Below are 17,056 nucleotides of genomic sequence, written 5' to 3' on the forward strand. Positions count from 1 at the left end.
TTAAACCTTTGGGTAAAACTGAAGTTTTCTGCTAATAAAAACAAAAAGGAAAAAACTGTGTGAAATAAAATCAGATTCACTTTCAACTGAAATCAGTTTCAAACTCAAGTGGTTCCAGTTTGACTCCAGGCTCTTAAATAACTCTTTATATTCTGTGATACAATAATGTTTTCTGCTTCTATAATCTCCATAACTCTCTCTGTATATAATCTGTCACGGAACTGGATCCGGTTCTGATCTGGTTCTGATCCGGTTCTGATACACATTAATCCAGTTCTTCAGCTCCGTCCAGCCTAATCATAATTAAAAAACTTTTACTACCAGAATTAAAATAACTTTTCTGATAACTGCTTTCTGAATCTCTCTGTAGTCTGGAATAATTTACTCCAGATCGGATCAGCCTCAGTTTTCCAGATTGAGAACCAGAGCCTGTAAAAACGGTGGACTCGCCCTTTACAGGTGCTTCAGTCAGAGGCCAACTTCAGCGCGCTGTGCGCTAACCTGCTGAGGAGGAAAAACTCCAACTGCAGCTGGACAGAAACATAAAACATAAGACATGCAGCGCGACCCGAACCCGGCTGCAACCTGGGATAAAGCTCCTAAACACGGCTCGGTTCGGCCCAGCCGAGCCCAGCCGAACCGCGTCAGGTGAAGTTAAAACCCAGCTAGCCTCTTAGCTTCAGCTGCTAACCAACTTCTAAATGGGGCACCTGGTGGGAACTAAAAATAAACCGGAATATCAATAAAATATTTACCAAGGCCTCATAAAGGCCCTTTAACTTCAGCTGTGTTTGCCCCAAAAATGTTAAAAATATTCTCTCTCACTATGAAGTAGAATGGATCCTGGTGGTTTCAGAGTATTGAGGAAAAAAATCCCGGAATGTGTGAAAATGCTGGAGCTCCTGCAGGCAGTGACGCTGCAGGCTGCAGATCCTCACTGCAGACAAGCAGCAGGAAACTGTTTCATCACTTATTGAGCAGAAAGTTCATTAAAAACCACAAAGCAAAGATAGTTTAGCCTCAAAAGTGCTGCAAATATTCAGGTAATTATGGGATGTTGGAGGGGAGAGCAGCTTTTAGACCGGAAGTGTCACAAATTTATCAACACAGAATCATAAAAGTTACTGAAACTGAACTTTGTTAGAAAATCCTGGCTGTGAGAAAAATGAATTGAATCTATAATATTGAATGATTATAGATTGGACCTGTTTTTGGTCCAGTCTGGACTCCTGGTTCCGCTCCAGATCATCCTGAGCCCGGCCTGGTTCTGTTCAACCAGCTTCCAGAACCGGATCGGGTCGGAGATTTTACCTGGACTGGATAAAAGAGTAAAGAGCAGAACCCTGAGGAGACGTTCCCACCTGGACGGATCAGCGGTTCTGATCCGGAACATTTCTGGGAATCGTTTGATGGATTTGCGCTGCAGACGCTGGATCCCAGCGATCCGGTTCTTCAGTCCGGCTCGTCGGGGGATCGAGACTCGTTTTGTTGATCTGAGGCCATTTTCCAGTAATAATGACAATAATATCAGATCAATAAACTTCAAACATTTAACTCTGGAAAAACATTTAACATATCAAAAATAAAAAACAAATAATCTATCAACAAATGATCCTCAAAAAGGTTTAGTTCAGATCAGAACAGAAGTTTTATCATCCAAACAGAAACTATTGATTTAGTTTATCATGTGATTATTGATTGATTGCAACAGGACCAATCATCTGCTGAAGCATTATGCTTTAAACTGCTACCGGTTCTGATCCGGTTCTGATCTGGTTCTGATCTGGTTCTGATCCGGTTCCAGTTCTGATCTGGTTCCAGTCCTGTTCTGATCCGGTTGTGATCTGGTTCTGATCCGGTTCCAGTCCAGTTCTGATCTGGTTCCAGTCCAGTTCTGATCCGGTTCTGATCCAGTTCTGATCTGGTTCTGATCCGGTTCCAGTCCAGTTCAGATCTGGTTCCAGTCCAGTTCTGATCCGGTTCTGATCCGGTTCTGATCTGGTTCTGTTCCAGTTCTGATCCGGTTCTGATCCAGTTCTGATCCGGTTCCAGTCCAGTTCTGATCCGGTTCTGATCCAGTTCAGAATCTCGGTCAGTGTCCTGATGCTGCAGAGGAGCGGCTGGCGTCTGCAGCATCAGGCTGCAGCATCATCCTGAGATGTGATGAAGAGTTTAACTGTCCTTCCTCTTCCTCTGCCCCGGTTCTGCCCCGGTTCTGACCCGAACCCGCCCCCCAGACGCCCAGCGGGCCCTGCTGCTCCTGGAGGAGTACCGGAACAAGCTGAACCACACGGAGGACCGGCAGCTGCGTCTCTCCATCCAGAGAGTCATCGACATCTTCCAGAGCAGCCTGTTCCAGGCTCTCATAGGTAAACCTGGTTCTGATCCGTTCTGATCCGTTCTGACCCGGTCCGGCTGCTGCTGGATCGGCCCGGAGTTTGCAGAACCGGGTCTGCTCCTGATTGTTCTGCCTGTAGAGAGCTGATCCCACAGCGGACGGGACGAAGGTTCTTCTGGGTTCTGTTTGGACCAGAAACAGAACCTGGAGTTTTTCACCGTCCCAGTCCGGACTGGGACAGGATGAATGACAGGATGAATCTTCAGAACCTGAACTGGGCCTCGGGTTGTAAATTAAAGGTCCGGTCCGGTGCCAGGTTCTGCCTTGGCCCGTCTGAGTCGGACCTTTTACTCTGTTGTTCTTCCGATCGGGTCGGTTTTGTCAGTCAGAACACGTACCGGGCCGGGCTGTGGGCTCTGTCCCGATTCTGATCCGTCGGCCGGGTTGAAAGCCTGGGATGTGACCCGCATGCCGACCGGAACCGAGCAGCTGACAGAACCTCATTCAGAACTCTGGACCCGTCCTGTGTTTTTAAATAAACCCGGTTGGACAGAAACTCTGAACCGGACCGGAACCACAGCGGGTTCCTGGAGTCTGGTCATCAACAGAACCGTCGTATCCTTTTGGTGTACTGATCCGGACCCAGCCAGGAGCAGACCGGCCCGTTTGGACCTCTGCCCGCCGGTCCTGCAGAACTAAGACGAGAGGAAACAGTTTCCCCCCATGTGACCAGAACTCGGTTCCTCTGACCCGGTTCAGGCCGTTACTGGGTCAAAGTAACATAAAACTTCAGCTGAGGTTCTGTTCCGGTTCTACTGAAGTTCTGTTCCGGTTCTGCTCAAGTTCTGTTGGGCTGCAGATCTCTGAGCGAAGAGTCCAGCAGCTCCAGTTTGGACAGTTTAACTGTTTCCTGACCTGCTGGACCTCTGGTTCTGATCCGGATGGGTTGCATCTCCAGCTGGTTCTGCTAAGAGAGAGGAAGGTTCTGGAGCTTCCATCATCCATCCATCATCCATCCATCATCCATCCATCATCCATCCATCATCCATCCATCCATCATCCATCCATCATCCATCCATCATCCATCCATCATCCATCCATCCATCCATCCATCATCCATCCATCATCCATCCATCATCCATCCATCATCCATCCATCCATCCATCATCCATCCATCCATTATCCATCCATCATCCATCCATCCATCCATCATCCATCCATCATCCATCCATCATCCATCCATCCATCATCCATCCATCCATCCATCCATCCATCCATCATCCATCCATCATCCATCCATCATCCATCCTTCATCCATCCATCATCCATGCATCATCCATCCATCCATCCATCCATCCATCCATCCATCATCCATCCATCATCCATCCATCATCCATCCATCCATCCATCATCCATCCATCATCCATCCATCATCCATCCTTCATCCATCCATCATCCATCCTTCATCCATCCATCATCCATCCATCATCCATCCTTCATCCATCCATCATCCATCCATCATCCATCCATCATCCATCCTTCATCCATCCATCATCCATCCTTCATCCATCCATCATCCATCCTTCATCCATCCATCATCCATCCATCATCCATCCATCATCCATCCTTCATCCATCCATCATCCATCCTTCATCCATCCATCATCCATCCATCATCCATCCTTCATCCATCCATCCATCATCCATCCATCATCCATCCATCATCCATCCTTCATCCATCCATCCATCATCCATCATCCATCCATCATCCATCCATCATCCATCCATCCATCATCCATCCATCCATCCATCATCCATCCATCCATCCATCCATCCATCCATCATCCATCCATCATCCATCCATCCATCCATCCATCATCCATCCATCATCCATCCATCCATCCATCATCCATCCATCCATCCATCCATCATCCATCCATCATCCATCCATCCATCCATCATCCATCCATCATCCATCCATCATCCATCCATCCATCATCCATCCATCATCCATCCATCATCCATCCATCCATCATCCATCCATCCATCCATCATCCATCCATCCATCGATCCATCCATCCATCATCCATCCATCATCCATCATCCATCCATCCATCCATCCATCCATCATCCATCCATCATCCATCCATCCATCATCCATCCATCATCCATCCATCATCCATCCATCCATCCATCATCCATCCATCCATCCATCCATCATCCATCCATCATCCATCCATCCATCCATCCATCCATCATCCATCCATCATCCATCCATCCATCCATCATCCATCCATCATCCATCCTCCATCCATCCATCCATCCATCCATCATCCATCCATCATCCATCCCATCCATCATCCATCCATCATCCATCCTTCATCCATCCATCCATCCATCATCCATCCATCATCCATCCATCATCCATCCATCCATCCATCCATCCATCCATCCATCATCCATCCATCATCCATCCATCCATCCATCATCCATCCATCATCCATCCATCATCCATCCTTCATCCATCATCCATCCATCCATCATCATCCATCCATCATCCATCCATCCATCATCCATCCATCATCCATCCATCATCCATCCATCCATCCATCATCCATCCATCCATCCATCATCCATCCATCCATCATCCATCCATCCATCATCCATCCATCATCCATCCATCCATCCATCATCCATCCATCCATCCATCATCCATCCATCATCCATCCATCTATCCATCCATCCATCCATCCATCCATCATCCATCATCCATCCATCATCCATCATCCATCCATTGTCCATCCATCATCCATCCATCCATCCATCCATCCATCATCCATCCATCATCCATCCATCCATCCATCCATCATCCATCCATCCATCCATCATCCATCCATCATCCATCATCCATCCATTGTCCATCCATCATCCATCCATCCATCCATCCATCCATCCATCATCCATCCATCATCCATCCATCCATCCATCCATCATCCATCCATCCATCCATCCATCCATCATCCATCCATCCATCCATCATCCATCCATCAATCATCCATCCATCATCCATCCATCCATCCATCATCCATCCATCCATCCATCCATCCATCATCCATCCATCCATCCATCCATCCATCCATCCATCATCCATCCATCATCCATCCATCATCCATCCATCATCCATCCATCCATCATCCATCCATCATCCATCCACCCATCCATCATCCATCCATCATCCATCCATCATCCATCCATCATCCATCCATCCATCATCCATCCATCATCCATCCACCCATCCATCATCCATCCATCATCCATCCATCCATCATCCATCCACCCATCCATCATCCATCCATCATCCATCCACCCATCCATCATCCATCCATCCATCAGCCATCCATCATCCATCCATCATCCATCCATCCACCCATCCATCATCCATCCACCCATCCATCATCCATCCATCATCCATCCATCATCCATTCATTCTCTCTCTCTCTAAAATGTCAGAAATCCTGGAAGATTGATCCTGAAACTTCCAGGTTTTCTGTCTTTGCCTCTTTACCTCCGTCTGGTTCTGATGGGATCTTTGGTTCTGATGGGATCTTTGGTTCTGATGGGATCTTTGGTTCTGATGGGATCTTTGGTTCTGATGGGATCTTTGGTTCTGCGTCACATAGATCCAGACTTCCTGTGTTTCTGCGTAGAAATTGCAACTAGAATGTCTCTGTTTGGACTCCAGCTCTGGGATAGAACCGGTCCAGAAGAGACGGTTGATACCAGAACCAGAACCAGGAGTGGAGTAGTTTAGCGCGTTCCCAGATTTCTGCCTTACATCTGGTGCTGATCCGTTTGCGTCGGACCCAACCGGGCCGATCTGCGGCGGTTCTGAGCGTAATGGGCTCAGTTGTCTGAACTCATCAGGTCCGTTTGTCAGATTGAACTCTGGAGCTTCAATCCGCTGAACTTTAATCAAATTAATTTGCTAATTGATTAATGGACGGGATGAAGAACCCGATCCTGACCCGTCTGGACGGCGCCGCCGTCTTCCTCTGAGGTTACGGCGGTGACGGGTCGGGATGATTGGACCTGCTCACCTGGTTTTTAAGGCAGAACCTTCTGTTTGGACCTGGTTCTGTTCTGGTTCTGTTGGTCACTCAGGAAGTCCTCCAGGTAGAGACCGAGCCGCTCCAGGACCGGATTCCTCCAGCGGACCCTGAACCAGCAGAACCACATCACCAGCAAAAAGGAGATCTGTAATCTGGGTGGTTCTGCTGGTTTCACACCAGAACCAACCAGAACCACCCAGACTGGACCACTCAGCCCATATCTGGTTGGTTCCTTCAGGAACCTCCTGGTTCTGCCCGACCCGTCTTCCAGGCCTGTTTATTGAAAATTAATTTTCTACCTCAGTGTCCAATCCCCCCTCTGCCTCCGGCGGGCCGAGCCGGGCCGGGCCGGGCCGGGCCCGGTGTAATCCCTCTGTGGACATGATGATTACCTCCAGCCTGTAATCCCCCAGCAGCGGCTCCGCTGGCCCGGTTCCTGCTAAACAGATGGCTCCGAACACAAACACTCATGTTTCTCAACATTCCCACAGTTTGGACCAGAACCGCTGCAGGTGGTGGCGGTTCTACTGGCTGTCAGGACTCTGATGTCTCATTAGGTCCAGGTTCTGACCCGTCAGCAGGTTCTGACCCGTCAGCGGTTGGTTCATTTCTTCTCTGGTTTCCCAACATTCAGTCGGTTTCACTTCCTGATCCGAGTCTCAGTTCCCCCTCGACCCGGTTCCGCTTCAGGTTCGGTTCCTCATTGTTCAGTGACCCGGACCTGAACAGTGACCCGGTTCTTCTTCTGGTCCGGTTCCGCTGAAGGATCCGGGTCTACCTTCCATGTTCTGCTCAGCGTGCAGCACCTTCATCGTACGGGCTGTTACTGTCGGGTCTCTGAAGGTGGCGCTGCAGAGAACGGCAGAACCTGCATGACCCGGGTCGGGCAGAACCTGCATGACCCGGGTCGGGCAGAACCTCCTGGGTCTCTGAAGAGGAGATAAATGGACTCCAGGGTGGAATCGTCCGACTGAACGCCCTGAAAGATGAAACCGTTCAGGAGTTTCACACAATTCCATCCGGAACCAGAACCCTGGTGGTTATGAGGAGCTGTTCAGAACCTAAAGGTCAAAGTTCTGCAGAACTTCTTCCCTGAGATCGACCGGGCCTTGGTTCTGGAGGCGCTCTGCTGACTCCAGCTGGTCCGGTTCTGACTGATGGGTCGGGTTCGGAGGATGTGAGTAACGCTGATCCTCATGCAGTAAAACGGAGCCGGTGCCGGTTCTATTGATAGAACAGAACCGCTCTGGAAACGACGGGCTGTAAAAGCCCTCAGGAACGCAGCAGCTGGTGATAAATTCTGGTTTCGTCACGCCGCTCCGGCCCGGAATAGATCCGCTCCGTGGTTTCTGGGCTGAAAACGCCGTGGTTCTGGTCAGAGGGCCGGGTTCTGGCCTGGTGGTTCCGGTGAAGAGCTGCTGAAGTGGTGATCTGGGGCTTTATGAGGAAACATCTGCAGCGGTCCGGGCTTCCCTCGGACGCTCCGCTGATTATTCTGGACGCCCAGTATCTCCAAAAATCCTGAACTGGGTCGAACCGGGCCTCCTCCAGCTGCTGCAGGCCCGGTTCCGTCCTCTTCATCATGCATGGTGGTGATGAAGAGGAATCAGGGTCCCAGGATTCTCCAGATTCTGAAATCCAGTCGGAAAGTTCTGGTCCAGCGGGTCAGAACCGATCCGTGTGAAGGTGATGGAAGCAGAAAGTAGTTGAAGATCATCATCGTCATCATATTTCTGATAAGCAGATGGATGCGACAGCAGGTCGGCCAGGAGCTGTCGGTTAGCGCTCGTATGTTAGCGCTCGTATGTTAGCGCTCGTCGGTTAGCTCTATTGGGTTAGCGCTCGTATGTTAGCGCTCGTCGGTTAGCTCTCGTGGGTTAGCGCTCGTCGGTTAGCTCTCGTGGGTTAGCGCTCGTCGGTTAGCGCTAGTCGGTTAGCGCTGTTTGTGCCGTAGAGTGGGCGGGCCTAAAGGACATGGAGTCAGATTCATCTTAAAGCCTGAAGTTTCCTGAGGAGCTAAAAGTTTCAGGGATGTTCAGACTGCTCTCTGCTCACCGTCGCCCCCTGGAGGCCATGAAATGTTTCTAATCCTGAAGATGAAAAATCAAAAGTTGTGTAAAGTTTCAGGTTGTCCTTCCTGTTCCCTCTGTCCTTTACTCTCCCAGTTCTTGTCTCCCTCATGGTTTCTGTCTTTATATTAATAGAGGAACTGAGATCAACAGTATTTCAGGGGAAAAGTTGAGACATGAATATTCACTGACTATGACGATTAAATATAGAAAGTTTTTATTTCAGTGACTGAGTTTTTCCCTCCGTTTATGTTTTAACTATGCACATGTTCTGTGGTCATGTGAACGATTCTCTGGGTCTAAAACTCTGATTACTTATTTACTCTAAAACATATTTACTGAAAAATAAACGTGTCAAATCAAAAAGGTTTCTTTCTGTCAGAATGAAAGAGACAAAAATAAGTTTCCATTTTTTATTTTGTTTCCGGTAGAAATATTCTCCAGTAAATATGTTTTAGTTTCGATAATATTTCAAGCTGCACAGAAAAGCAAGGAATTCTGGGAAGTTGAGTCTGAAAGACCAAGAAATGTTGCTATGGAAACTGCAGAAACCATGGGAGAAAAATAATAAATTGCAAAATATTTAATTATTTATTTCAGCTCCAGATTATCTTTTTTTTATTATTATTGTTACTGTTGTTGTTATTATGTATTGTAGTTCAGTACCTCATCTGTGTTTCCTGTTGAAAACATTCAGTTCTTTACTTCAGTTCTTTACTTCAGTTCTTTAGTTCAGATCTTTAGTTCAGATCTTTAATTCAGTTTTTTAGTTCTTTAGTTCAGTTCTTTACTTCAGTTCCTTAGTTCAGTTCTTTAGTTCAGTTCTTTACTTCAGTTCTTTACTTCAATTCTTTACTTCAGTTTTTTAGTTCAGATCTTTAGTTCAGATCTTTATTTCAGTTCTGTAGTTCAGTTCTTTAGTTCAGATCTTTTGATCAGTTCTTTAGTTCAGTTCTGTAGTTCAGTTCTTTAGTTCAGATCTTTTGTTCAGTTCTTTAGTTCTTTAGTGCAGTTCTTTACTTCAGTTCTTTAGCTCAGATCTTTAGTTCTTTCGTTCAGTTCTTTAGAACAGATCTTTAGTTCAGATCTTTAGTTCAGTTTTTTAGTTCTTTAGTTCAGTTCTTTACTTCAGTTCTTTAGTTCAGATCTTTAGTTCAGTTCTGTAGTTCAATTCCTTAGTTCAGATCTTTAGTTCAGTTCTTTAGTTCAGTTCTTTACTTCAGTTCTTTACTTCAATTCTTTACTTCAGTTCTTTAGTTCAGATCTTTAGTTCAGATCTTTAGTTCAGTTCTGTAGTTCAGTTCTTTAGTTCAGATCTTTTGTTCAGTTCTTTAGTTCTTTAGTGCAGTTCTTTAGTTCAGATCTTTAGTTCTTTCGTTCAGTTCTTTAGTTCAGTTCTGTAGATCAGTTCTTTAGTTCAGATCTTTTGTTCAGTTCTTTAGTTCAGTTCTTCAGTTCAGATCTTTAGTTCTTTAGTTCAGTTCTTTAGTTCACATCTTTTGTTCTTTAGTTCAGTTCTTTAGTTCAGTTCTTTAGTTCAGATCTTTAGTTCTTTAGTTCAGTTCTTTACTTCTTTAGTTCAGTTCTTTAGTTCAGATCTTTAGTTCAGTTCTTTAGTTCAGTTCTTTAGTTCAGTTCTTTAGTTCAGTTCTTTAGTTCAGTTCTTTAGTTCAGTTCTTTAGTTCAGTTCTTTAGTTCAGTTCTTTAGTTCAGCTCTTTAGTTCAGATCTTTAGTTCAGTTCTGTAGTTCAGTTCTTTAGTTCAGTTCTGTAGTTCAGTTCTTTAGTTCAGTTCTTTAGTTCAGATCTTTAGTTCAGATCTTTAGTTCAGTTCTGTAGTTCAGTTCTTTAGTTCAGTTCTGTAGTTCAGTTCTTTAGTTCAGTTCTTTAGTTCAGTTCTTTAGTTCAGTTCTTTAGTTCAGATCTTTAGTTCAGATCTTTAGTTCAGTTCTTTAGTTCAGATCTTTAGTTCAGATCTTTAGTTCAGTTCTGTAGTTCAGTTCTTTAGTTCAGTTCTTTAGATCATTTCTTTAGTTCAGTTCTTTAGTTCAGATCTTTAGTTCAGATCTTTAGTTCAGTTCTTTAGTTCAGTTCTTTAGTTCTGATCTTTAGTTCAGTTCTGTAGTTCAGTTCTTTAGTTCAGTTCTGTAGTTCAGTTCTTTAGTTCAGTTCTTTAGTTCAGTTCTTTAGTTCAGTTCTTTAGTTCAGTTCTTTAGTTCTGATCTTTAGTTCAGTTCTTTAGTTCAGTTCTGTAGTTCAGTTCTTTAGTTCAGTTCTTTAGTTCAGCTCTTTAGTTCAGCTCTTTAGTTCAGTTCTTTATTTCAGTTCTTTAGTTCAGTTCTTTAGTTCAGTACTTTAGTTCAGTTCTTTAGTTCAGATCTTTAGTTCAGATCTTTAGTTCAGTTCTGTAGTTCAGTTCTTTAGTTCAGCTCTTTAGTTCAGCTCTTTAGTTCAGCTCTTTAGTTCAGTTCTTTAGTTCAGCTCTTTAGTTCTGATCTTTAGTTCAGTTCTGTAGTTCAGTTCTTTAGTTCAGTTCTGTAGTTCAGTTCTTTAGTTCAGTTCTTTAGTTCAGCTCTTTAGTTCAGCTCTTTAGTTCAGCTCTTTAGTTCAGTTCTTTAGTTCTGATCTTTAGTTCAGTTCTGTAGTTCAGTTCTTTAGTTCAGTTCTGTAGTTCAGTTCTTTAGTTCAGTTCTTTAGTTCAGCTCTTTAGTTCAGCTCTTTAGTTCAGCTCTTTAGTTCAGCTCTTTAGTTCAGTTCTTTAGTTCAGCTCTTTAGTTCAGTTCTTTAGTTCAGCTCTTTAGTTCAGTTCTTTAGTTCAGTTCTTTAGTTCAGATCTTTAGTTCAGATCTTTAGTTCAGTTCTGTAGTTCAGTTCTTTAGTTCAGTTCTTTAGTTCAGATCTTTTGTTCAGTTCTTTAGTTCAGTTCTTCAGTTCAGATCTTTAGTTCTTTAGTTCAGTTCTTTAGTTCAGATCTTTTGTTCTTTAGTTCAGTTCTTTAGTTCAGTTCTTTAGTTCAGATCTTTAGTTCTTTAGTTCAGTTCTTTAGTTCAGATCTTTAGTTCAGTTCTTTAGTTCAGATCTTTAGTTCAGTTCTTTAGTTCAGTTCTTTAGTTCAGTTCTTTAGTTCAGATCTTTAGTTCAGTTCTGTAGTTCAGTTCTGTAGTTCAGTTCTTTAATTCAGATCTTTAGTTCAGATCTTTAGTTCAGTTCTTTAGTTCAGTTCTTTAGTTCAGTTCTTTAGTTCAGTTCTTTAGTTCAGCTCTTTAGTTCAGATCTTTAGTTCAGTTCTGTAGTTCAGTTCTGTAGTTCAGTTCTTTAGTTCAGTTCTTTAGTTCAGTTCTTTAGTTCAGATCTTTAGTTCAGATCTTTAGTTCAGTTCTGTAGTTCAGTTCTTTAGTTCAGTTCTTTAGTTCAGTTCTTTAGTTCAGTTCTTTAGTTCAGTTCTTTAGTTCAGATCTTTAGTTCAGTTCTGTAGTTCAGTTCCTTAGTTCAGCTCTTTAGTTCAGCTCTTTAGTTCAGTTCTTTAGTTCAGCTCTTTAGTTCTGATCTTTAGTTCAGTTCTGTAGTTCAGTTCTTTAGTTCAGTTCTGTAGTTCAGTTCTTTAGTTCAGTTCTTTAGTTCAGCTCTTTAGTTCAGCTCTTTAGTTCAGCTCTTTAGTTCAGTTCTTTAGTTCAGCTCTTTAGTTCAGTTCTTTAGTTCAGTTCTTTAGTTCAGTTCTTTAGTTCAGTTCTTTAGTTCAGTTCTTTAGTTCAGATCTTTAGTTCAGATCTTTAGTTCAGTTCTGTAGTTCAGTTCTTTAGTTCAGTTCTTTAGTTCAGCTCTTTAGTTCAGCTCTTTAGTTCAGTTCTTTAGTTCAGCTCTTTAGTTCAGTTCTTTAGTTCAGTACTTTAGTTCAGTTCTTTAGTTCAGATCTTTAGTTCAGATCTTTAGTTCAGTTCTTTAGTTCAGATCTTTAGTTCAGTTCTTTAGTTCAGTTCTTTAGTTCAGTTCTTTAGTTCAGTTCTTTAGTTCAGTTCTTTAGTTCAGATCTTTAGTTCAGATCTTTAGTTCAGTTCTGTAGTTCAGTTCTTTAGTTCAGTTCTTTAGTTCAGCTCTTTAGTTCAGCTCTTTAGTTCAGTTCTTTAGTTCAGCTCTTTAGTTCAGTTCTTTAGTTCAGTACTTTAGTTCAGTTCTTTAGTTCAGATCTTTAGTTCAGATCTTTAGTTCAGTTCTTTAGTTCAGATCTTTAGTTCAGATCTTTAGTTCAGTTCTGTAGTTCAGTTCTTTAGTTCAGTTCTTTAGTTCAGCTCTTTAGTTCAGCTCTTTAGTTCAGTTCTTTAGTTCAGCTCTTTAGTTCAGTTCTTTAGTTCAGTTCTTTAGTTCAGTTCTTTAGTTCAGTTCTTTAGTTCAGTTCTTTAGTTCAGTTCTTTAGTTCAGTTCTTTAGTTCAGTTCTTTAGTTCAGTTCTTTAGTTGAGTTCTTTAGTTGAGTTCTTTAGTTCAGTTCTTTAGTTCAGTTCTTTAGTTCAGTTCTTTAGTTCAGTTCTTTAGTTCAGTTCTTTAGTTCAGTTCTTTAGTTGAGTTCTTTAGTTCAGTTCTTTAGTTCAGTTCTTTAGTTCAGTTCTTTAGTTCTGATGTCATCACCCTGAACACCGGCACCCCTCAGGGCTGTGTCCTGAGCCCCCTGCTGTTCACCCTGATGACCCGACTGCCGTCCACACTTCATATCCAACCACATCCTGAAGTACGCGGACGACACCACAGTGGTGGGCCTCATCCGGGACAACAACGAGACGGCCTATAGGGAGGAGGTGCGGCATCTGGTGGACTGGTGCAGAGGAAACAACCTGATCCTGAATGTCAACAAGACCAAGGAGATCATCATAGACTTCAGGAAATCCAGACCCACCCACACACCACTCCTCATCAACGACTCAGCAGTGGAGGTCTTCAGCAGCACCAAGTTCCTGGGGGCACATCAACGAAAACCTCAGCTGGTCTCCCCACATCTCCTCACTGGTGAAGAAGGACCAGCAGCGCATGCACTTCCTGCGTGGGATGAAGAGAGCATCCCTCCCGCCCCCCATCCTTCAGACCTTCTACAGAGGGACCATCGAGAGCCAACTGACCAGCTACATCTCCATCTGGTCTGGGAGCTGCAGGGCCTCTGACTGGAAGTCTCTACAGAGGGTGGTGAGGACAGGGGAGAAGATCACGGGGGCTCTGCTCCCCTGCATCAAGGACATTGCAGAGAGGCGCTGCCTATCTCGCGCTCACCAGATCCTCTCCGACCCCACCCACCCCAACCATGGACTGTTTCTCCCTTGGCGTCTGGAAGAAGGTTCCGCAGCATCTTGTGCAGAACAACCAGACTACTGAACAGTTTCTTCCCCCGGGCCATCAGACTGCTTAACGCCACATAACACTAACACACACACACACACACACACACACACACACACACACACACACACACACACACACACACACACACACACACACACACACACACACACACACACACACAAACCAAATGACCCCCCCATGGACATGGTCAATACATGCACTTTAGTTTAGTTTTTTCACAACACTGAACCTGTGTATTCTATGGCACTTGTATTGTATTTATTTATTTATTGTGTAGTTTAAGGTTTTAGCTGTGCTACACTGGTAGCCAAGTAACGACATTTCGTTGTCAAGATTCACCTTGTGTTTTTTTTTGTACAATGACAATAAAGGAAGTCTAAGTCTAGTTCAGTTCTTTAGTTCAGTTCTTTAGTTCAGTTCTTTAGTTGAGTTCTTTAGTTCAGTTCTTTAGTTGAGTTCTTTAATTCAGTTCTTTAGTTGAGTTCTTTAGTTGAGTTCTTTAGTTGAGTTCTTTAGTTCAGTTCTTTAGTTTAGTTCTTTAGTTCAGTTCTTTAGTTGAGTTCTTTAGTTCAGTTCTTTAGTTCAGTTCTTTAGTTCAGTTCTTTAGTTCAGTTCTTTAGTTCAGTCTCGTTCCTCTCTGGTTTCTGTCGGTTCGCCATTATACGTTGAACCTTTGATGTTAGCATCATTAAACAATCTGTGTTCAGCAGAACCTCTGTCCCGGATCCGGTCCCGGTTCTGATGGACTCTCCTTTCTGTCCTCACAGATATCCAGGAATTTTACGAAGTGACCTTATTGGACAACCAGAGGTGGGCGGAGTCTTCCCGGGGGCGGAGCCTGGCGTGCCCCTCCACCTGTGGGACCTGTCCAGCCTGCAGAGCCCGACCGGAACCTCCGAGACGCTGCCCAGCCTTAGCACCAGCATCGAGGTAGGAACCGGGCCAGAACCGGCGCCGCCGCTCGTCGTCTGCTGCCAGCCGAACGGACCCGTCCTGCCGCCGTAAAAATAGCAGCAGTAAAAATAGATCAGAGGAGTTTAAATAGAACTGGACCGGCGCCGACCGGCCGCTCCACGGGGAGCTGGGTCCACGTTTGATGCTTCTGGTTCTGTTTAAAGTGACAGGAGCAGAACCGGTCCAGCCTGGTTCCCCTCCATCTGCTGGCTCTGAAGCTCAGAACCGGGTCACTTCCTGCTGTTTTGAGCAGATCGGACCTGCTGTGGTTCTGGTTCTGGTGAGCAGGATGAGTGGCAGCAGCTCCTGTCTGTAACAAGCGGTCCAACTGGAACCCGACCATCAGAACCAGCGACCCGTCATCATGACAGCAGTGGACGGCCGGGTTCTTCCCGTCACATAATCCCATGTTTACATGATTTTCTGGGATTATGGGTAATCTGGCAGAGGTCGCAATGCCACCGGGTCTCTGTGGTTCTGTTGGGTCGGACGTTAGAGGAACGCTGCAGAACCGAAAGCTGCTGTCTGTCAGGAAGAGGAGGCTCAGATTGATGCCTCGGAACCGGCCAGGTCCGGTTCTCAGGGAAACTGTTCTGGTCCTGCGTGTACAGGAGTATTGGGAATACTGGGATTACTGGGATTACTGGGAATACTGGGATTACTGGGATTACTGGGAGTTATTTAAAGACGGGAGATTTTTGACTGAAGGTTTTTCTTCTCTTTGAGAAGTTGAGTCATCACAGCTGGAGGTTCTGATCCATCTGGCCGATGCGCCGATCCGGGTCTCAGTGTTTACGTGGTCTGAAAATTGTTCATTTGAACACATTCCCATTTCTGAATTATTTATGAAAGTGAACAGATTCCTAACTCTGAACTGATTCTTTTTTGATGAGTCATAAATATGAACAGATTCTATATTTTGAACAGATTCCTGACTGAACGTTTTGTCCCACAAAGGGGAAATGCAGGATCAATCTAAGTCCTCCTTATGGTACCACAGTGGAACCGCCGGGTCGGTGGGAACCTGAGGAACCAGAACCTGTGGACCCGTTTCAGTTTGACCCGGCAGTAAAACGCTTCAGTAACACCTCAGGGTTGAAAGTAGGAGGAGATGCAAGTCTGGACCTAATGGTGGTTCTGCTGCTGATTCTGCCTCCTCCAACCCAGTTCTGGATGGTTCTGGAGGCTAACTGACTCCGAACAGAACCGGTCTGGGTTTGTTGAATGAACATGGAGATGATGGTTGAGTTGAAGGACAAAGGTAAAGCTGATCTGATGTCCATCTCCTCAGGTCCAGACCAGAGGTTCTGGCTGGAGGTTCTGACCCACTCTGCTCTTCTTGTTGTCATTGAATGCTCTCTCTCTCTCTGTCTCCTGCTTCCTCTGACTGTAAACGACCTCTGACCTCCGTAGGAGTCCCCCCTCCTTAACGAAATCCTGCACACCTTGGCGCAGGCCAAGCTGTCCCCCCGCCATGACGGCCAGGTAAGAACCGGACTCTGCTGTTGGTGGGAGGGGCTGTTGGTGTCGTCCACCTCGCCGCATGTCCCATCCAGTCCTCATGTGCTTCGGACCATCAGACGGGTTGCAGGGTTCTGGGCTCTCAGTGCGTCGCTGTGGTTTGATGGCAGCATCGTCTGGACCGGCGTGAAACCGGATCAGAACCTCCTCTGGTTTCACAGAAAGTTCTGGATGTTGTGGCGTCAAACCGTCAGCGACTCGTTGATGCGGTCCGTGAGGCGTTCAGGGTTCATTGTGCTTCATTCATTCTGGTTGGTGCTGTTGGGTCGGAACGGTTCAGCTCCGGTCCGCAGGGCGGTCCCGGTTCTGCAGAGGATCAAGGACGGGTTTACTGAAGCAGTTCCTCCATAACGTCGGGTTATCGTCCTCCTCTACGCTCAGCGTCTCTCACACGACGTCCGTTCAGTTCAAAGACGGCAGTCCAACTTCCTGCCTCCCTCTGCAAGGGGTCAACATGAGGTCAGGAAGAGGGTCAAGTCACAAGGAGTGAGAATGAAAGCCATGAAGATGGAGGCTGTGAAGACCTGAGTCACTACAAGGACAAAGGTCACGAGGATGAAGACCTGGAGGACAAAGGTCACGAGGATGAAGACCTGGAGGACAAAGGTCACAAGGATGAAGACCTGGAGGACAAAGGTCACGAGGATGAAGACCTGGAGGACAAAGGTCACGAGGATGAAGACCAGGAGGACAAAGGTCACGAGGATGAAGACCTGGAGACAA

At 45.3% G+C, this 17,056-nt stretch overlaps 1 protein-coding gene across 1 annotated transcript; it reads left to right on the forward strand.

The window, feature by feature from the left end:
• The first annotated feature begins 556 nt into the window (after nt 1–556).
• Nucleotides 557–17,056, forward strand: LOC129352744 (uncharacterized). Its single transcript, XM_055021849.1, has 4 exons — nt 557–648; nt 2,238–2,369; nt 14,626–14,788; nt 16,226–17,056. Exons 1-4 carry the CDS (start codon nt 557–559, stop codon nt 16,682–16,684), a joined length of 846 nt encoding a protein of 281 aa, XP_054877824.1. The 3' UTR covers nt 16,685–17,056.

This window comes from Poeciliopsis prolifica, unplaced genomic scaffold (assembly GCF_027474105.1).
Source record: "Poeciliopsis prolifica strain line A6 unplaced genomic scaffold, Auburn_PproV2 SCAFFOLD079, whole genome shotgun sequence".
Taxonomy (NCBI): Eukaryota; Metazoa; Chordata; class Actinopteri; order Cyprinodontiformes; family Poeciliidae; genus Poeciliopsis; species Poeciliopsis prolifica.

Excerpts from the sequence above, each read along its gene's own strand:
- LOC129352744 (XM_055021849.1), top strand. The coding sequence starts at position 557 with ATGCAGCGCGACCCGAACCCGGCTGCAACCTGGGATAAAGCTCCTAAA. Across the intron at positions 649-2,237 it reads GCCCAGCCGAACCGCGTCAG|ACGCCCAGCGGGCCCTGCTG; the intron begins GTGAAGTTAAAA and ends CCCGCCCCCCAG. Across the intron at positions 2,370-14,625 it reads CCTGTTCCAGGCTCTCATAG|ATATCCAGGAATTTTACGAA; the intron begins GTAAACCTGGTT and ends CTGTCCTCACAG.